A 20,015-nucleotide genomic window follows, 5' to 3' on the forward strand; every position below is an offset into this window, starting at 1 on the left:
CTCCTTTGTGTCATTAACCTCTCTGTGTCACAGCTCACATCAGCTTCTCATCCTTCAGGACTCAGCTGGACATGTGCCCGTTGCAGTACTCCAAGGTTCAAAAGGACTGGATCCAGGGGCAGGAGAAATGGCTCAGTGGTTAAGAGCACTGACTGCTCTTTCAAAGGACCTGGGTTCTATCCCCAGAACCCACATGGCAGCTCACAACTGTAACTTTAAGATCTGACACCTTCACACAGATATACATGCAGGTCAAGCACCAATGCACATGAAATAAAAATAAATTAACTAAATCAAAACCAGAAAAGAAAAAGAACAAATCCAGCTTGCTGCTAGAATGGAATTTGTGCCCTTCTTGAACAATGCCATTTCCGCACCAACAAATCCTAACTGGTTTGATTTTTTTCTTTTCTTTCTTTCTTTCTTTTTTTCTTAAGATTTAGATTTATTATGCATACAATGTTCTACCTGCATATATGCCTGCACGCCAGAAGAGGGCACCAGATCTCATTATAGAGGTTGTGATCCTCCATGTTGCTGGAAATTGAACTCAGGAGCTCTGGAAGTGCAGCCAGTGCTCTTAACTTCTGAGCCCCAAATAAGTAAGTTGTCTGTTAGGCTTATACTTTATTGTTTTTTTTTTTTTATTTAAGTTTTTCGAGACACGGTTTCTCTGTGGTTTTGGAGCCTGTCCTGGAACTAGCTCTTGTAGACCAGGCTGGTCTCGAACTCACAGAGATCCACCTGCCTCTGCCTCCCAAGTGCTGGGATTAAAGGTGTGTGCCACCATCCGTCCAACCTAACTGGTTTGAAATGTAGCCTAAAGACACAGGGGCCAGACAAAATTCCCTCCCACTTTTGTTCCTCCCCTTGATCACTCTTGCCTTCTTATTATCCTCACACTTATATATGTTTTATAACATAACTTCTTTATTGATTCCTTGGGAATTTCCCTTAATGCACTCCAATTCCACTCATTTTCCAGTTCCTCCATATCTGCCCTTCACCCTTGCAGTGGCTCCCCTGAAAAGAAAATTAAAAAAAAAAAAAAACTAAACCAGACCAAATTAAACCAAGCAAACAAAACACTTTTCCCTTTGTCTTTTCTGCTTCTCCAACTCCTCTCTATTAGTTTAGTGACATTGGGAGCCATGATGTGTCACACAGTGTACCCCTTGTCCTGTCAGCTTTACTTACAAATGTTTGTTTCAGTGAGTCATCGGTCTGGTTCAAGGCCTTTGGTTTCTGATACACCATCATCACTGGACCTTAGCCAAGACTCCTCTTGGATATTCTGTGGCTGCCCTAGTCATGGATGTACTGTGTGTATTATTCAGCAGGACCCGTCCCTTCACAAGCTCCAGCAAGTCACAGATCGGTAGATACTAGGGTAGGCAGACCCAAGGCCCTGCGTGTGTGCCTGGGTTGTAGTTGAGCCGGTCTCAGGTGAATGGCGGAGCCCGCTATCCCAGGTCCGTGGTAAGGAGTGGGGCCAACCCTTCCGAGTGCAGGGGATCCTACTCTCTCTTGAGGGGGAGCAGCTCTCTTGCTACAGTGCCCAGTGAGGGGCAGGGCCAGTGAAGGGCAGGGCCAGCTGGGCACGGCCCTTGGATTTCACCATGCATGGTTCCTATGGCTGCTGTGGTAACTTAGGCCACAGACATCAACACAGAATCCAGCTGCACCAGGACCAAGGACCTAGACATTGCCTTCAGCTGCAGCTCAGGTCTAGATGTCACCATGGCCCTGGGTGGTAGCACAGGTCACTCAGATCAGCATGGCTCCAGGGTAGCATTGCCCTCAGATACCAACATGGACTCAGATGGCTGACCTGACACCGGGCATCCACATGGACTTCAGTGGCAACTGAAGCCATGAATATCAACAAAGACCCTGGCTGCTACAGGACCACAGAGCCATACATGGCCCTTGGCAGCAGCTCAGGTCTGGATATCATCATGGCCATGGGTGGTGACCCAGACCCATCCTGAGGTCTTTGGTGGCAGCATGAGCCATGGACTTTAACAGAGACTCCGACTTTCAATAATTTTTTTTAAGTGTATGTGTGTTTTGCTTGTAGGTATGTCTGTGTACCATGTGCATGCCTGATGCCTGATGCCTATGAGGGTCAGAAGAGGGTGTCAGATCCTCTGGGACTTGGGTTACTGACTGCTGTGAGTCAGTCATGTGGGTGCTTGGAACTAAACCTGGATCCTCTGCTAGAGCAAGATGTGCTCTTAACTACTGAGCCATCTCTCCAATCACTCAAAAAAAAATTTTTTTAAATACCTATCTATCTATCTATCTTACAAATTTAGGGAACCATGGTAATAATTCAAATAGACTCCCCTTTTTCTTTTTCTTATATAAGTGTGGTCTTTTTTTAAAAGAAGGGTACAGAATTTGTTTTATGTTTATTTATTTATTATGTATAGAATATTCTGTCTGTGTATATGCCTGCTGGGCAGAAGAGGGCACCAGACCTCATTATAGATGGTTGTGAGCCATCATGTGGTTGCTGGGAATTGAACTCAGGACCTTTGGAAGAGCAGGCAATGCTCTTAACCTCTGAGCCATCTCTCCAGCCCCCCTTTTTCTTGTTTTTTAATATTTTGAGACAAAATTTTGCCATTTACTTGTTGTCCTGGACAGGCTACGTAGAGATTGTAGAGATCCATGTGCCTCTGCCTCCTGGAAGCTGGGGTCAAAACCATGTGCCACCATGTAGAACAAGCTGGCCACCACTTGCTACGTAGCTGAGGCTGGCTGGCCTGTCTTCATCCTGAATACTGGGATTACAGCTATACATCAGTACACCCAGCTCAGCAGGCTCCTTTTCTGATGTATAAGTAATCTCATATGCAATAAAGAAATACTTGTTTAACTAGTATAAGAAGTAGATATAGACAAAAGTTTCAAAAAGAAAAGATTTCACAAGTAATCTAAGTATTACTGACTGAAAATAGCAGAGTGAGCTGTGAGCTGGGTGGTAGTGGCACACGCCTTTAATCCCAGCACTGAAGAGGCAGAGGCAGGTGGATCTCTGAGTTTGAGGTCAGCCTGGTCTGCAGAGTGAGCTCCAGAACAGCCAGGGATACATAGAGAAACCTTGTCTCAAAAAAAAAAATAACTTCACAGTCACCAAAATGATATATATGGTTTGTTTTAGTTTTTCAGTTACTATGATACAAATAGCTTAACAAAAGCTATATAAGGGGAAAGGAATTTATTTTGACTCAAAGGTGATCCCCTCTGCTGTGGAGAGAGAGCCATGGTGATACTCTCTGCAGTGGAGAGAAGGCCATGGTGACCAAGCATGAGGCGGTGGTGTTTTTCTGCAGTCAGGAAACAGAAAGCAGTGAATGTTGGGGGTTAGCTTGCTCTCTCCCTTCTCTTCAGCCCTAGACCATAGATCACAGAATTGTGGGGCCACAGTAGAGGCCGTCTTCCCACTTCAACAGACCCCACCAGCATGCCCTGAAGCTAGCCCAGTCAATATCATTCCCTCACTGATGTACCCAGAAGTTTGTCTCCTGGGTGATTTTTACTATGTTAAAGTTAAAACCTTTTTCATTTAAACAGAAAAGGGGAGGTGATGTGGGATTTCCCTCTGTATGCTGTGATTACCATTGATAAATAATGGTAATCTGCTTTGGGCCTATAGCAGAGCTATAGGGGGAAAAAGCTAGGCTGGGAAAACTAAGCTGAATGCTGGGAAAAAAGGAGATGGAGTCAGGAGAAGCCATGTAGCCCTGCCAGAGACAGATGCTGGAAACTTTACCTGGTAAGCCACAGCCATGTGATGATACAAAGATGAATAGAAATGGGTTAAATTAATATGTAAGAGTTAGCCAATAAGAAGATAGAGCTAATGGGCCAAGCAGTGATCTAAATAATACAGTTTCTGTGTGATTATTTCAGGGCTAAGCGGCCAGGAACCAAGTGTCCTCCTTACTATATATTCCCTTTGAGGTGAGAGCTGTAATTTTTATGTTGAAAACTGTTTTTTTTTTCCCAACATTCTTATGACTCTCTGCTTATGGTAGTTGCAATGAGCAATATCCCCCATAGGTGCATGTATTTGAAAACTTGGTCTTCAGTTGGTAGTGCTGTCTAGAACTTTCAAGAGGAGCGGACTTGCTGGAGGAAGGGAGTTCCTGAGAGGGGACTTTGCAAGTTTGTTGCCTTGCTCTACTTCCTCTTCTCCCTGTCTTCTTCTTGTGCACAGATGAAGTGTGACCAGTCAGCTTCTGTCCAGATGCCATGCCTTCCCTGCCATGAAGACTATCCTGCTAGAGCCATAAAGGAAAAATGAAGCCTTTCTTCTCTTCCACAAATTGCTGTTGGTTGTGGCATTTTTACCTCAGCAACAGAAAAGCAGCACAGCAGTGCTGATGATCTCGTGTGCTGATTGCTCCCTGGTGCTGTGACCAACACCATGCCCCAACACAACTGGGGGAAGAAAGTTCTATTTGCCTTACACATCCTGATGACAGCCTGGCGTGGGATGCCCTTCTGTCTATGAGTTGCCCGGGAACAAACAAGCAGCCTCCTTACTACAACAGTCCATCATTGAGAGAATTCAGGGCAGAGACAGAGACAGCAAACACAGGAAAGCTGCATATTGGCCTGTTCTATATGACTTGTCTTGCTTACTTTCCCAGGATCACCTGTCCATGAATGTCCAGAATGAATTGATCCCTCCTACATCAGTCATTAGTCAACAAAATACTCAACAGATATGCCTGCAGGTTCATCTGATGGAGGTAATTCCTCAGCTGAGATTCTCCCTTCCCAAGAGACTCTAGGTTATGTTAAATTGACAAACCAGCACATATAGTTAATAGATGACTAGAAAAATACACAAAATTCCTAAACATATTTTGTACATTCACTAGTTACATTTTGAAAATCTTTTTTTAAATTTATTTAATCTTTATGTATGTGTGTTCAGCATGCCAGAGAGGGCACCATATCCTATTATAGATGGTTGTAGCCACCATGTGGGTGCTGGGAATTGAACTCAGGACCTCTGGAAGAGCAGCCAGTGCTCTTAACCACTGAGCCACCTTTCCAGCCCCACATTTTGAAAATCTTAAGCAATTTGTTATTCTTCAGTGTGTGTATGTGTGGGTACACATGTGAGGTCAGAGGACAACTTTGTGGAGTTGGTTCTCTCCTCCCAACTTCATGTGTGTTGAACTCAGCCCATGCCCTAGTCTCTTCTTCCCTATTGTGTAAAATAGTGGTTTTCAGGCTGTGTCTTATTCTGAGAGTTCTTTTTTTTTTTAACAGATTTTTAGTCAATTTTCAGGATGGAGGATTGTGTTCCTGGGTGGGTAACTAAATAACTTCTATCATGTAATATGTAAGTAAATAACACTTGTCATGTCATGTAATATATAAGTAAAAAACTCTTATCATGTAATATATAAGTAAATAATTTCTATCATGTGATATATAAGTAAATAACAACTATCATGTCATATAAGTAAAAACTTCTGTCATGTAATATATAAATAAATAACTTCTATCATGCAATATATAAATGAATAACTTCTATCATACAATATATAATATATATCATGTAATATATAAGTAAAACACCTATCATAAAATATATAAGTAAAAATGCCTATCATGTAATATAACTAAATAAAGTCTATCATATAAGTAAATAACATCTACCATGTTAACTAATGTTTATCATGTAATGTGTAAGTAAATAACGCCTACCATGTAATATATAGGTAAATAACGCATTCATGTAACATATAAATAAATAACGTCTATCATGTAACATATAAGTAAATAATGTCTACCATGTAATATATAAGCAAATAATATCCATCCATGTAATATGTAAGTAAGTCATGTCAATCATGAAGTGCAGACTGATAAATTACTTATTGCTGGGAGTAGGACGGGTGAATTCTTTTTTTTTTTTTTTTTTTTTTTTTGGTTTTTCGAGGCAGGGTTTCTCTGTAGCTTTGGTGCCTGTCCCGGAACTAGCTCTTGTAGACCAGGCTGGCCTTGAACTCAGAGATCCGCCTGCCTCTGCCTCCCAAGTGCTGGGATTAAAGGCGTGCGCCACCACTGCCAGGCGGACGGGTGAATTCTATAAATTTATCCAGGTGGATTGAGACTGCAGGGACACATGGGAAAATTAAAATCACATTGTAGAAACCAGGCGCAAGAATGCATGAAACATGCCAAAACAACAAAAGGGTACAACTCCCTCACTTGAACTCTGTAAAGTGACAGTCACAGCCACAGTGGTACTGTGAAGGGTATCAGCACCGACTGATAACCCATGCTGCTCTCCTGCTTGTTCCTGGAGCTTCAGCTCCATTTGGTACCCCCCTGTTGGTGTAGCATACTCAAGTCTTCGCCCTCCTGTTCAGGGGTCTGCCCGGCTGTCTCTCACAGCTCCAGATCTGGTTCTGTTTCTGCAGCTGACGACTTCTTCCCTCCTCGCCCCTGACTCTCCTGCTGCCTCAACAGCAGCTTCTTCCCCAGGGTGTTTTGGCTCTGTTACCTGATCAGTAGACCACTCTCTTGCATTTCTCTAGCCTACCTCTGAAATGTCCTGAGCTATATTGTTGCTGAACTTGTATTCATTCTGTAACCAGATACACATGTTTATGTATTTTATTGGGTACTGTGTGATATCAGTTATTTTTGGCAATTAAGATTAGAATAAAAGAACCTGCATTTGCCTTGACCAGATTACCAAGGTAGGCAGAATTATCTGGCAATTTGCTGTCACTGAAACCACTCTATCTTGTGAACTTATTCTTTTTTGTTTTATTGCAATTTTGTTTAGGATGCGAAATATTTTGTTTTTAGCCTTCTAACACAAGATAGCCTAGTTTAGATGAGTTTACAGGCTGAACGCGTTTTTGTGGAGCTCAGTTTCTGGCCGACAAGCAATTCCTAACATCCTTGGTGGATGTCTATGTTCTGATCTGCAAGTGGTGATCTGTGGAATCTCTTTCTTTCTCAGTGGTCAGTGTTAGTAATCAGGTATCTGTACTGGCCTGCCCGTGAGGTCCTAGCAGGATACATCTTCAGCTACAGCCACTAAGAGCAACTTCTGTGTGCCTTTGTGACGTTCTCTGTTAGAGGGTGGGCCTCGCTTACCTCCCGTCTCTTCTCTTCCTCCCCCCCCTCCTCTCTCTCTCTCTCTCTCTCCTCTCTCTTCTCTCTCTCCTCTCTCCCCTCTCTCCCCTCTCCTCCTCCTCTCCCTCCTTCTTCCCCACTTCTCCTCCCCTCCTCTCTCCTTCTCTCCCCTCCCCTCCCCTCCTCTTCTCTCCTCTTCTCTTCTGCACTCCTGGCCCCAGAGGGACCGGTCTCTCTTCTCCCCTCCCCCACTTTCCCATCAACTTTTCTCCAATAAAAAACTTCTCCACCTGAGCTCTGTCACATGGCGTATTTCTCTCATGTGCCACTTTTTTTTTTATTACAACAGCCAAGGCTTAACAAACTTTAGGCATTGGTATAGTCTCATCCAGCCAGTGCTGATCCAAATGTCTCCCGGAAGGCGAACACTACGTATAAGGAATGGTCTTTATCCTTCTTGCTCTCATACTCGGTGGAGATAGGCTCACACACGCTCAGTACACTGTGCTAGTTCACCACAAGGATTACTGCTGAGCTGTAACTGCCTTCTAATTATCTTGAAGAGTTTACTTGTGTAGATGTGATCCGGTACGAGGAACTTGGTTTTGTCCAAGACCAGCATCTGTTTCTCACCCTTACATGGGCATCACTTATCCTGGAGATCTTGTTTGGGTGCAGGACATTTCCACTCTCTAATGCTGCAGTGCTACTTGCATGGCATGGGTGTCACGGGTCAGGAGCTTCCTTTGTCTCGTTCTTTCCCTATCTATCTATCTATCTATCTATCTATCTATCTATCTATCTATCTATCTATCTATCTATTTGAGACTGGATCTTTCTAAGTCTCCCAGGCTGGTTTGGAACTCTCTGTTGTGTGATATGAGAGTTGATATTTGTCATTAAAATTTGAATAAAGAACCTATATTAGCCTTGTGCAGACTGACCTTGAAAATACCGCTGTTGCTTGCTTTTGCATCCCAAAGGCTGGGATTAAAGTCATGTACCACAATGTTTGGCAGTTTTGAATTTTCTTTTTAAGGTTCATCACACTCAACTTTTAATCCACAGGTATTAAGGCTTTTCCAAAGACAAACAAACACACCCCAAAACAACAAACAAACAAAAAACCTCAAAAACAAAACAAAACAACAACAAAAAAACTCCACCCCCCCCCCAAGTGCTTTCTTCTGTAACAATAAACAGATGCTTTTTTGAAACAAGATCTCTCTATGTGGGCCCTGACTGTCCTGGAATTCACTATGTACACCAGGCTGCCTTGAACTCAGCAGAGATCTGCCTGTCTCTGCCTCCTGGGTGCTGGGACAAAGAAAGTTCTTAAATGATGACCTTCACATGTTTGGGAAAACGAAGATTCACAAAATTGGTTAGTTACCTTATTATCGCTACTCTAAACTTAAGTCATGTAAACATTGAAAGGTGAACTCAAGACACACAAGCACAGCAACCCTTAAACACCAGGTCAAATACTCAAAAAATGTATTAAGGTATGAACCACTAAGAAGTAAGGAATATGAACTCCAGAAAAAGCATTGATAGACATTGGATTTTGCTTTTTTTTTTTAATATTAAGCTTACTGACTCAATGGGCAGAGATCTTAAATCTGACATTGTTTTTTGGTGGTGACAATACTAGTTTTATCTTGATAGCTGTAGAATGTACATATACGTTAAATTAGATATTAAAATGCCAATACTATAACATTGTTTGGGAAAAAAGTGTATTATTCATTAGCAATTATTCCAACAGTAAAATAAGCCGCCCTCAACACTGACAACAAAATATAGGTAGATAGCCTATAGACCGTGAGAGTATGTGTGTGCGTGCGTGCGTGCGTGCGTGCGCTCGCGCATGCGTATAAGGAACCAGACTCCATTTCCGACAACCTCTCTGTACTTCCGGTGTAGTCCGGCAGCGGGATCGCTCGACTTCCGCGTTCGGGCCTGGCGCTGTGTTAGCGGCAGCGGCGGCGGCGGTGGTGGGTGCGAGGGGCACGGGCTACGGGTATGGACGTTTCGGGGCAGGAGACCGACTGGCGTAGCGCCGCCTTTCGGCAGAAGCTGGTCAGCCAAATGTGAGTGTGGCCGGGGGCGAGGACCGGGTGGTCGGACCTTCGCCGCGGGGAGGGTGAGGCCGGGCTGGACCCCCCCCCCCCCCAGGTAGACCCTGGCGGGAACCCGCGAAATCCACTGGGCGCCGGGAACGTGCAAGATCCTTCTGCCGACTCCCTGGCCTGTGTGGGGCGGCAGGGACTGCTGGCTAGTTTTTCTGGGGTCAAGCTCTGCAAACCCAGCAACCCTGGCTAGTGAGTCATCGTCGTGAGCCGCCTCGTCATTTGTGTGCTTGAGTGCAATTTTTCCTCTGCTTAGATTCTCACGGAATACAGAAAAAGAAAGAGGCAGCTCCAGATTTACCAGGGGTGCCGAGCGGCTTATTACAAAATAATAATAAAAAGAAAACCACATCAGTGAGTTGGAGGAGGGTAGGTGGAAGACAAGATTGAAAGATTATTGGAAGGTTAGTAGGTGTTTGGACCGCGGGCAGTGGAGACAGAGAATAGTGTTCCCTTCTCTTCCACAAGGTGTGTGAAGTTGGCCGAACGCTGGAAGGAAGCAGCTGTGGATTAGGGAATGAAGGGTTGGGGTGCCCTCTGCTCAGGGAGCATTGCTGAGTGCTTGTTTCACCTAGCCGTTTTATTGAGCTTCCGGAAGTGTTTAGAAAATTGCTTGTGGCACGGCCTTTTCCCTGAGGGTTGGTACTGCCGGTAAAGGAACAGATAGTACAGTTGTGTCGGTGCTCAATCACGTTGTGGGCGCTAAAGTGTGAGATGAGCAGGACTGGAGCAGCCTGCTAGAGTAGTGACAGATTGAGCTCTAGAAAGAAAAGTAGGAGGGTGACAGGCCACCATTCCCAGCATATGACTGAGAAGCCATCATGAAGGACTGTAGTAGGTGGAGAGTTCTTGGGAGCAAAACAGTCAAGGAGATGGAGCAGATGCTGGCATGGTTAGTGATGGGGATGCTGGGCAAATAACCTGTATCTGTTTGACATGTGGTCTGCCTTGAGGTGGTCCAGCACTACTCTTGGGAAGGTCCCTGAGTCCCTGGAGATAAATTAAGGACCCAAGTGAGGCCAAGTAGGCAGTTTGGGGAGGTTTTTTTTTGCTCTGGAGGGGTTGGTGGGGGTTCTGTCTGTTTCTACTCACATTTTCACTGCTAGGCCACTGTCCATCATATGGTTTCATGAGTTGTTGTAGAAGACATAGTTGGCAGGGATTATAAAGGCCCACATTAGATGATGGAAATTGAAAGAGGAAGACACATTCCAGAGAAAGGGGAATGTGTGGACACGTTGGTAATTTACTGGTTGGAGGGGGTGGGCTGAAGCAGTGTGGAAAGAAGGAGGCTGGGCTAAATGCAGGGAAACATCAGTACATCGGAAGGATTGGGTACTCTATCAGGCTTGGTACCACCACAGAATAACCCTTGGACAGTTTGCAGACACTTCAGCAAACAAGTGTTTTGGTTTTTTATTTTATATGTATGAGTGTTTTGCTTGCCTGTATATAAGTGTACTGTGTATGACTGGTGCCCTCTAAGGTCAGGGTATGGGTCCCCCTGGGCCTGGAGTTACAGGGGTTCTTATGAGCTGCTTTATGAGTGCTGGGAATTAAATCTGGATTTTCTGCAAGAGCAGCCACCGAGTGTGCTAACCCGAGCCAAGGCTCCAGCCCACAAGTGCTTTATTGGTGCACTTGAGTTATATCTACATGAAATCTTAGGAATGAAGTCTTAGAAATGATCTGAGCCCCAGGGCAAAGATTCTTTGGGGAAAACCAGGTAGCTCTGTAGTAGTGAGTTGTCACCACAGACGGGCTGTAGAAGTGTCTGAGGTCTGGGGAAAGACTGAAGCATACTGGATATGTCATAATTCAACTTCCTTGTGGGAACCGAGGTGCCCTCTACCTTTGTAAGATATTGCTGCTTATGTATTATTTTATTTTGCTGTAGTAACCAATTATATCTGATCATTTCTTTATGTCAGAGGAGAGGCTCAGCTAAGGTTTGGTGAGTGTTAGTTAAAAGGCTGAAATCAAGATGTTGGCAATATACACTCTTTCAGATTTTTGCAACAGGGTTTCTCTGTGTAGCCCTGGCTGTCCTGGAATTAGCTCTGTGTACACCAGGCCTTGAACTCACAAAGATCCGCCTGCCTCTGCCTCCTGAGTGTGGAATTAAAAGTGTGCGCCACCGCCCAGCTAATATACACTTTTTGATGGACCCACTGGGGGAGGAACCTACTTCCAATCCCATTCAAATTGCTGGGCATGCTGGGCATTGGTGGCACCAGCACTCGGGAAGCAGAGGCAGGCGGATCTCTGTGACAGTTTGAGGCCAGCCAGTTATACACAGCTAGTTCCAGGACAGGCTCCAAAGCTACAGAGAAACCCTGCCTCGAAAATCCAAAAACCAAAAACCAAACAAACAAAAAATAATTGCTGGCCAAATTCTACTGCTTAACACTTGTAAAACCGAGGTATCCTCTTTCCTTCCTGGCCACTTGCCAGGGGTCAGTGTTTGTTCCTGGAGACTGTTCCTTGTGCTTTCTTTGCGGCCTATTCTAACACATTGGCTGTTTTTTCTGACTCTCCAAGTCCAACTTGGAGAGCATTCTCTGCATTTCACAGGTCAGTTTAGAATAATGTTACATGATGTTATGGTCTGTATCCTTAATCACATCTGTAAGTTCCTTTTGGGGTATGATGAAGGATAGTCACAGGAACTGGTCAGCATTTGCCTACCACATTTGGATGAGCATATCAAAGTTGCTTTTTAAGAACGAGCAGGTGTCTTAGTCTGCTTTCTATTGCTGTGAAAAACACCATGACCAAAAAAGCAACTTGGGGAGGAAAGGGTTTATTTCATGTTAAACTTTATCCCCACCATCTAGAAAAGCCAAAGCAGGAACTCATCCAGGGAAGGAGGGGCTAGAGAGATGACTCAGTCAGTGATTAAGACCACTTGTTACTCTGGCAAAGGCCCCAGGGTTAGATTTCAGTCACCTGCATGGTGGCTCATAGCCATCCATAACTCCAATTCCAAGGACTCCAAAGCCTCTTCTTGAGCAGGCACCAGGCATAAACTGGTGCATCTCCATACACGCAGGCAAAACCTTTGGACGTGTAAAAAGTAAGTAGAAATTGAAGAGCTATAGTGGCATCCGCTTTTAATCCCAGTACTTGGGAGGCAGAGACAGGCAGAGCTCTGTGAGTTTGAGGCCAGCCTGGACTACAGAGTCCCTGGACAGCCAGGGCTATGTAGAGACTTTGTCTCAAAACAAAACAAAACATACGCATGTTCAGAGCAGGTCTCTGGAGGCAGGAACTGAAATGAAGCAGAGACTGGAGGAGTGCTGCTCGTTCTTCTCCGTGGCTTGTTTAGTCTGCTTCTCTTTACAACCCAGGAGCACCTACCCAGTGGGGGCACTGCCACAGTGGGCTGGGCCCTCCCATATCAATCATTAATCAACAAAATTCCCCCACAGGCTTGCAGGCCAATTTGATGGGAACATTTTTTAGTTGATGTTCCACTCTTCCCACATGACCCTAGCCTGTGTCAAGTTGACAAAAAACTAAGTGAGCTCGTGGGTGCTCTCACTTCCTGGGTTTGCTTCTTTTCTCTCCAGGGTTTACTTTGGTGGTGACTCAATTTCTTGTGTTCGTGGAATTTGAGAGGATTTGTATTGGGCTAATCTACACATCTTTTGTTCTGACTTCCTCCAGTGTTTATACTGTTATTTAAATTTGGCCATTTGGGGAAGTGCTTCAAATTCTAGTGATTTATAATAGATGAAGAATAATGAAAACCTAGGGCCTGTACTTTGTGGAGGGGCAACATTTGCCTACACATTTGGGTGAGCACATCAAAAGTTGTAGGGAGTAGCCCAGTAGGAGGTCGTTTCCATACTCCCCAGGGAGCCCTGGTTCAGTTGTCAGTCCTTGGGAAGTGTGTAGCTACCTAAACACTGGGAAACTTTCTGGAAACTTTTAGTAGAGAACAAATATCTTCCACTGAGGAAAACACAAGTTTGACAGTTGTAACTGGAGATCTAGTCTGGTCTGCCTTTCCTAGATTGCACAAATGAGGGCAATGATGGCCCAATGCTGTCATTAGGCAGTCCACTGTCCCGTACTCTGGCTTTTGTGTTTTTGTTTGTTTGTTTATTTGTTTTTGTAGCTCACCCTGTGGTCCAGCTTCTTTGGTTTTTCCACTTTAACATTCAAAGTTTGTTTCTTTGTTTTTACTTGCTGGAGATTGAGCCCAGGGTCTTGACTGTGCTCAGCATATACTGGGCTACAACTCTGCGCCTCTAGCCACTGTCTCTTTGTAAAACAACTGTTACTAAGTATTTAGGGTGTTGAGAAAATGTGACTAAAGATCGACTCCACTGTTGTCATGAGCTGCTTTTCTTCCTTGCCATGTCTGCTTTGGTGTCAGATGTTTAGGATCTGTTCCTGTCCCCTCATCTACAGTGGGTCATCTTCTGGTAGGTCTAACTCAGCCCCTTTTAATTTCTAGGGAAATCCAGACCTCTGCAGCATCAAGAGTACAGGAGGCAGTGTTTTCCTGGGGACCACCTGGTCAACCTCTCCTGTTACAGTGACCATTGTGTTCTGTATTGTGAAACTGGAACCTGCCCCACCTCTACTTATTGCTTTTGTGACCTTGGCACTGCTTGACTTTTCAAATCAGGTCTTTCAGCTGTGAAATGATATTGGTCTAGTTTGTCTCACAAGGATGCTTGGAAGGACACTGAAGAGACTTTTGTGCAAACTTTGTAGGGTGTGGGGACTGACTGAGCAGAAAACTCTTGGTAGTGACCTCGCAGTGATTAGAGATACTCTGGCTTGGGTTGATGAAGGTGGTGTCCCTAAGCCCAGGAAGTTTGAGGCAGTGACATCTAAAGAAATCCAAAGGAGGAAAATAGGTAGGAAATGATTGGCTGGTTCTTACTGACTCTTAATGAAGCACCCATACGTCCTGCAGAACCACAGGAGAAACTGTTCTTAGATCCTCCTGAGCAGCGTTTTGTGGAGCTTCCTTGAGGGTTTCATGTTGCATGTCCCTGGTCTTCAGGCCCTTAGAGAACAAGTATGCATCTGTCCTGACAGGTCCATACCTAACATCAGGTAGGTTCACAGCAAACGCATAAGCAGTGAGTGAATGTAAGGGCTTCATCAGTTACTTCTCAGTTTTCCATATGGATGTGTAAGCTAGAAATTGATACTGTCCTCAGTGTCTCTCACTTACTGACTCAGCTAGACAGGTTAGCAGCAAGCCCCAAGGATCCTCCTCTTTCTCCCTTCCCGGCTCTGGAGTCACAGGTTTGTGCATCCAGCTTCGTACATAGGTTGCTCTATCTCAAGCTCAGGCCCTCATGCCTTCCCCCAAGCCCTTACTCACTGAGCCATCTCCCTACCCTGCTCCCTGTTCTTAATTTCCCTGTTATACTGTCCCTCCCTCCTAAGGTAAGAACTTTAATAAACTGAGCACTGTTATTGAGAACATAAAAACTGATAGAATATATGCAAAATGACCATTAACTTTATGTCAAGGGAAAATTTCCCCTGCTGACTGAATTTTGGGTCTGTCATCTTACTTTTGACGTTTTTATCTGTGGTACTCTTTAGTACATTTCTAAACAGATGCAGAAAGGAGTAGCTTAGCTGGGGAAAGCCATGTATTAGTGTCCTGGTAAAATGTCTTTGGTGTTCTCTCTTTCTCCTCTCCACCAAAATGTCATTGTTTATGGTGGCATATGTCTTTAATTCCAGCACTGCCAGCCCTAGGGAGACAGAGGCAGGCAGATCTCTGTGAGTTTGAGGCCAGTCTGGTCAACAGAGTAAGTTCTAGGACAGCCAGGGTTGCACAAAGAAACTGTCTTGAAAAACCAACCAAACAAAACAGCTGAGGCTGTTGTTGAACACCTTAAGTACCAGAGGTTGGCCTTGAACTGATTGTGCCACACCCATCTGTGTTGAGTTGACTCGCATTTTCAGGCACTTCTTTTTTCTTTTTCTTTTTTTTTTAATTAATTAATTTATTTAATTATTAAAGATTTCTGCCTCTTCCCCACCACCACCTCCCATTCCCCCCGCCTCCCCGAATCAAGTCTTCCTCCCTCCTCAGCCCAAAGAGCAAGCAGGTTTCCCTGCCCTGTGGGAGGTCCAAGGACCACCCACCTCCATCCAGGTCTAGTAAGGTGAGCATCCAAACTACCTAGGCTCCCACAAAGCCATTACATGCAATAGGATCAAGAACCCATTGCCATTGTTCTTCAGTTCTCAGTAGTCCTCATTGTCCGTTATGTTCAGCGATACCGGTTTTGTCCCATGCTTTTTCAGACCCCGGGCAGCTGGCCTTGGTGAGTTCCCGATAGAACATCCCCATTGCCTCAGTGTGTGGGTGCACCCCTCGCGGTCCTGAGTTCCTTGCTCGTGCTCTCTCTCCTTCTGCTTCTCCTTTGGATCGTGAGACTTCAGTCCAGTGCTCCAATGTTGGTCTCTGTCTCTGTCTTCTTTCATCGCCTGATGAAGGTTAATATTCAGGAGGATGCTTATATATTTTTCTTTGGGTTCACCTTATTTAGCTTCTCTAGAATCACGAATTATAGTCTCAATGTCCTTTATTTATGGCTAGAAACCAAATATGAGTGAGTACATCCCATGTTCCTCTTTTTGGGTCTGGCTTAACTCACTCAGGATAGTGTTTTCAATTTCCGTCCATTTGTATGCAAAATTCAAGAAGTCATTGTTTTTTACTGCTGAGTAGTACTCTAATATGTATATATTCCATACTTTCTTCATCCATTCTTCCATTGAAGGGCATCTAGGTTGTTTCCAGGTTCTGGCTATTACAAACAATGCTGCTATGAACATAGTTGAGCATATACTTTTGTTGTATGTTAGGGCATCTCTTGGGTATATTCCCAATAGTGGTATTGCTGGGTCGAGAGGTAGGTTGAACCCGACTTTCCTGAGAAACCGCCACACTGCTTTCCAAAGTGGTTGCACAAGTTTGCATTCCCACCAGCAATGGATGAGTGTGCCCCTTTCTCCACAACCTCTCCAGCAGAGGCTATCATTGGTGTTTTTGATTTTAGCCATTCTGACAGGTATAAGATGGTATCTTAATGTTGTCTTGATTTGCATTTCCCTGATTGCTAAGGAAGTTGAGCACGATCTTAAGTGTCTTTTGGCCATTTGAACTTCTTCTGTTGAAAAGTCTCTGTTCAGCTCAGTGCCCCATTTAATAATTGGATTGATTAACCTTTTACGGTCTAATTTCTTGAGTTCTTTATATATTTTGGAGATCAGACCTTTGTCAGTTGCGGGGTTGGTGAAGATCTTCTCCCAGTCAATGGGTTGCCTTTCTGTCTTAGTGACAGTGTCCTTTGCTTTACAGAAGCTTCTCAGTCTCAGGAGGTCCCATTTATTCAATGATGTCCTTAGTGTTTGTGCTGCTGGGGTTATACGTAGGAAGTGTTCTCCTGTGCCCATGTGTTGTAGAGTACTTCCCACTTTCTCTTCTATCAGGTTCAGTGTGTTTGGACTGATATTGAGGTCTTTAATCCAATTGGACTTGAGTTTTGTGCATGGTGATAGATATGGATCTATTTTCATTCTTCTACAGATTGACATCCAGTTTTGCCAGCACAATTTGTTGAAGATGCTCTCTTTTTTCCATTGTATACTTTTAGCTCCTTTATCGAAAATCAGGTGTTCATAGGTTTGTGGGCTAAAGTCAGGGTCTTCTATTCGATTCCATTGGTCGACTTCTCTGTTTTTATGCCAGTACCAAGCTGTTTTCAATACTGTAGCTCTGTAATAGAGTTTGAAGTCAGGGATGGTAATGCCTCCAGACGATCCTTTATTGTATAAGATTGTTTTGGCTATCCTGGGTTTTTTGTTTTTCCATATAAAGTTGATTATTGTCTTTTCCAGATCTGTGAAGAATTTTGATGGGATTTTGATCGGGATTGCATTGAATCTATAGATTGCTTTTGGTAGAATTGCCATTTTTACTATGTTGATCCTCCCAATCCAAGAGCAAGGGAGATCCTTCCATTTTCTGGTGTCCTCTTCAATTTCTTTCTTCAAAGACTTAAAGTTCTTGCCAAATAGATCTTTCACTTCCTTGGTCAGAGTTACCCCAAGGTATTTTATGCTATTTGTGGCTATCGTGAAAGGTGATGCTTCTCTGATTTCCCTCTCTGCTTCCTTATCCTTGGTGTATAGGAAGGCAACTGATTTTTTGGAGTTGATTTTGTATCCTGCCACATTACCAAAGGTGTTTATCAGCTGTAGGAGTTCTTTGGTAGAATTTTTGGGGTCGCTTATGTATACTATCATATCATCTGCAAATAATGAAAGCTTAACTTCTTCCTTTCCAATATGGATCCCCTTGATCCCCTTATGTTGTCTTCTTTTTTCTTTTTTTGTGGTTTGGTTTCGAGATAGGGTATCACTGGGTAGGCTGGGTAATTTGACTTGGTCTGGAGATGCCGACATTGTAGGCCTGGACCAGCCACCGTGCTCAGAGCTGGGTGCACTTGCTCCAGGGTGTAAAGTGAAGGCAGGCCTAGAGAAGAGCTCACTGCTGTTGTAGTTGTTCCTCTTCATATTACAGACAGATGTTGATTGGACCATTCTGTGATATTAAAGGCAAATCACATTTTAATATCTGGGAGAGTAAGGTTGTGTCCATTTCATGAAACTGGATAAGGGGATGCTAAAAATTAATCCCAGCCAAGTGCAGTGGAAGCCTTTAGAGAGGAGCTTGCCATTACTGAGTCTCCAATTTATAATGTTAGGAATTCTCCATAGACCCTTAGAGAGTAGAGGATGAACCCCTAATGCCTTTTTTTCCTTTAAGGAAGCAGGTTGAGGGTCTCACACAGCCCAGAATAGCCTTGAATTCCAGCTTCCCTTCTCTACCTTGCTAGTGTTGGGATTATAGTTTCCACACCTAACTTCCTGATGATCTTTGACCTACTGCCACAGACTGAGCCCTACCATTAACCTAATAAGGCTGACGTATTAATTTTCTGATCAGAGGTCTTTCAGCTGTTGCCTGATGGTGACCAAGGCTGTGGTTTTTTGAAGATGATGCTGACCATCCTGAGGTTGTGGACTGAGTATGTTATTATCTGCCTGCTGCAGTCACTGGCTGGGGTGAAGCCATGGCCTTAAAACATCCCTCAGGCTAATAGTTTCAGTTAGATACCCAAGGGAAATTTTTTAAGGAATTGCAGTGAACTTTCCAAACTTCAAGTGGACAGTTAAGATTGCAAAACAAAGCAGCACAGTTCAAAGACCCCCCATGTCCTATTTTTTTTTAACTCTACCTTTTCTCCTCAGCTATTCTGATACCCAGAATGTGTTTAGTGGCTACCCATTGCCTATAGACTCAACTCTTGAGTGTCCGTCCTCCTCCTGGGCCTGCACCTGCCTGCCTTACCCTCCCTCATTCTACACTATGTCCAACCAGGTTGCCTGTGGATCCTCAGATGAACCCAACTCTTTCCTTGACTGTGTGCCTCATTTGTTCTGCCTGAAAGACCCATCCATCCTTCCTGTGGCTGATCTGGGCAGCTCTTCCTCCAAGATAGTGGGCCTCCTGTCCTATCCCTTGTCCCTGAAAGTCAGTGAAGACAAGGCAGTTTGTATGGGATAGTTTGAAGACTTGTTTCCATTTTCCAGAGTCTTAACTCTGTAGGGCAGGAAGAGCAGGAATGCTTTTGGAAATAGCATTAGAATGCACAGGATTCTGGAGTGTGTCTGACACAGATTTCGTGAGCACTTTGTGGGCCTGTTGAGATATGGTGCTGGGGCTCACTGTTGGGTGATAGCTTGAGTAAAGACAGAAGTAACACATAAAGATGCTGGTCAGCCAACTAAATCAGCTTGGGATACTGAAAAGAGGATGAACCAACTAGCAATACTCTATTTTGGTAATCTTAAATCGTTCATTTACTTACTCACCAAGACACAATTCCAGGGTGTTTATACCCTGGGGGAATGAGGATGCTCACTACTGCATCATGGAATGGAGCTTCTTTTATTTGTTTGTTCGTTCGTTCATTCATTCATTCATTTAGGTTTTTTGGTACAGGGTTTCTCTGTAGCTTTGGAGCCTGTGCTGGAACTCCCTTTGTAGACCAGGCTGGCCTCAAACTCACAGGGATCCACCTGCCTCTGCCTCTTGATTAAAGGTGTGTGCCACTACTGCCCAGCACTTTTTTATTTTTAAGATTATTTTTGTTTTTAATTGTGTGTGTGTGTGTGTGTGTGTGTGTGTGTGTGTGAGAGAGAGAGAGAGAGAGAGAGAGAGAGAGAGAGAGAGAGAGAAAGTGTGTATGCATGTGAATACAGGTGCCCTTGGAGGCTAGAACCCCCTGGAACTGGAGTTAGAGATGGTTGTGAGCTACTGAATATAGGTGCTAGGAATCAGATCTAGAGCCTTTGGAGAGTAGTAGGTTCTCTTAACCTCTAAGTCATCTCTCCAGTTTCTAAAGTAGTCTTGTTTGTTTGTTTTCAAGACAGGGTTTCTTTGTGTAACCCTGGCTGTTCTGGAACTCACTCTGTGGACCAGGGTGGTCTTGAACTCGGAGATCCTCCTGCCTCTGCCTCCTGAGTGATGGGATTGAAGGTGTGCGCCACTACTGGCTGATTACACGTAACTTTTGATCACTTGTGCTCCTGATGCTTGTGGAGACCAGTAGAAGGAGGCAGATTCCTTGGAAGTGGAGTTACGTATAGTTGTGAGCCACCATGTGACTGTTGGGAATCTACCCAGGTCCTTTGGAAAAGCAA

The 20,015-nt window shown here is 44.2% G+C and overlaps 1 protein-coding gene across 5 annotated transcripts in view; it reads left to right on the forward strand.

Annotated features, from left to right (window-relative positions):
* Positions 1 to 9,053: 9,053 nt before the first annotated feature.
* Med15 (mediator complex subunit 15) overlaps positions 9,054 to 20,015 on the forward strand; it is a 64,520-nt gene continuing 53,558 nt past the window's right edge. For all 5 annotated transcript variants that reach the window (XM_057765029.1, XM_057765025.1, XM_057765026.1 and 2 more), the window contains exon 1: positions 9,054 to 9,215. In XM_057765029.1, coding sequence (XP_057621012.1) covers positions 9,148 to 9,215 — 68 coding nt within the window. In that variant the 5' untranslated portion in view covers positions 9,054 to 9,147. The remainder of the gene's footprint in view (positions 9,216 to 20,015) is intronic.

This window comes from Chionomys nivalis, chromosome 3, assembly GCF_950005125.1.
Source record: "Chionomys nivalis chromosome 3, mChiNiv1.1, whole genome shotgun sequence".
In the NCBI taxonomy this organism is placed as follows: domain Eukaryota; kingdom Metazoa; phylum Chordata; class Mammalia; order Rodentia; family Cricetidae; genus Chionomys; species Chionomys nivalis.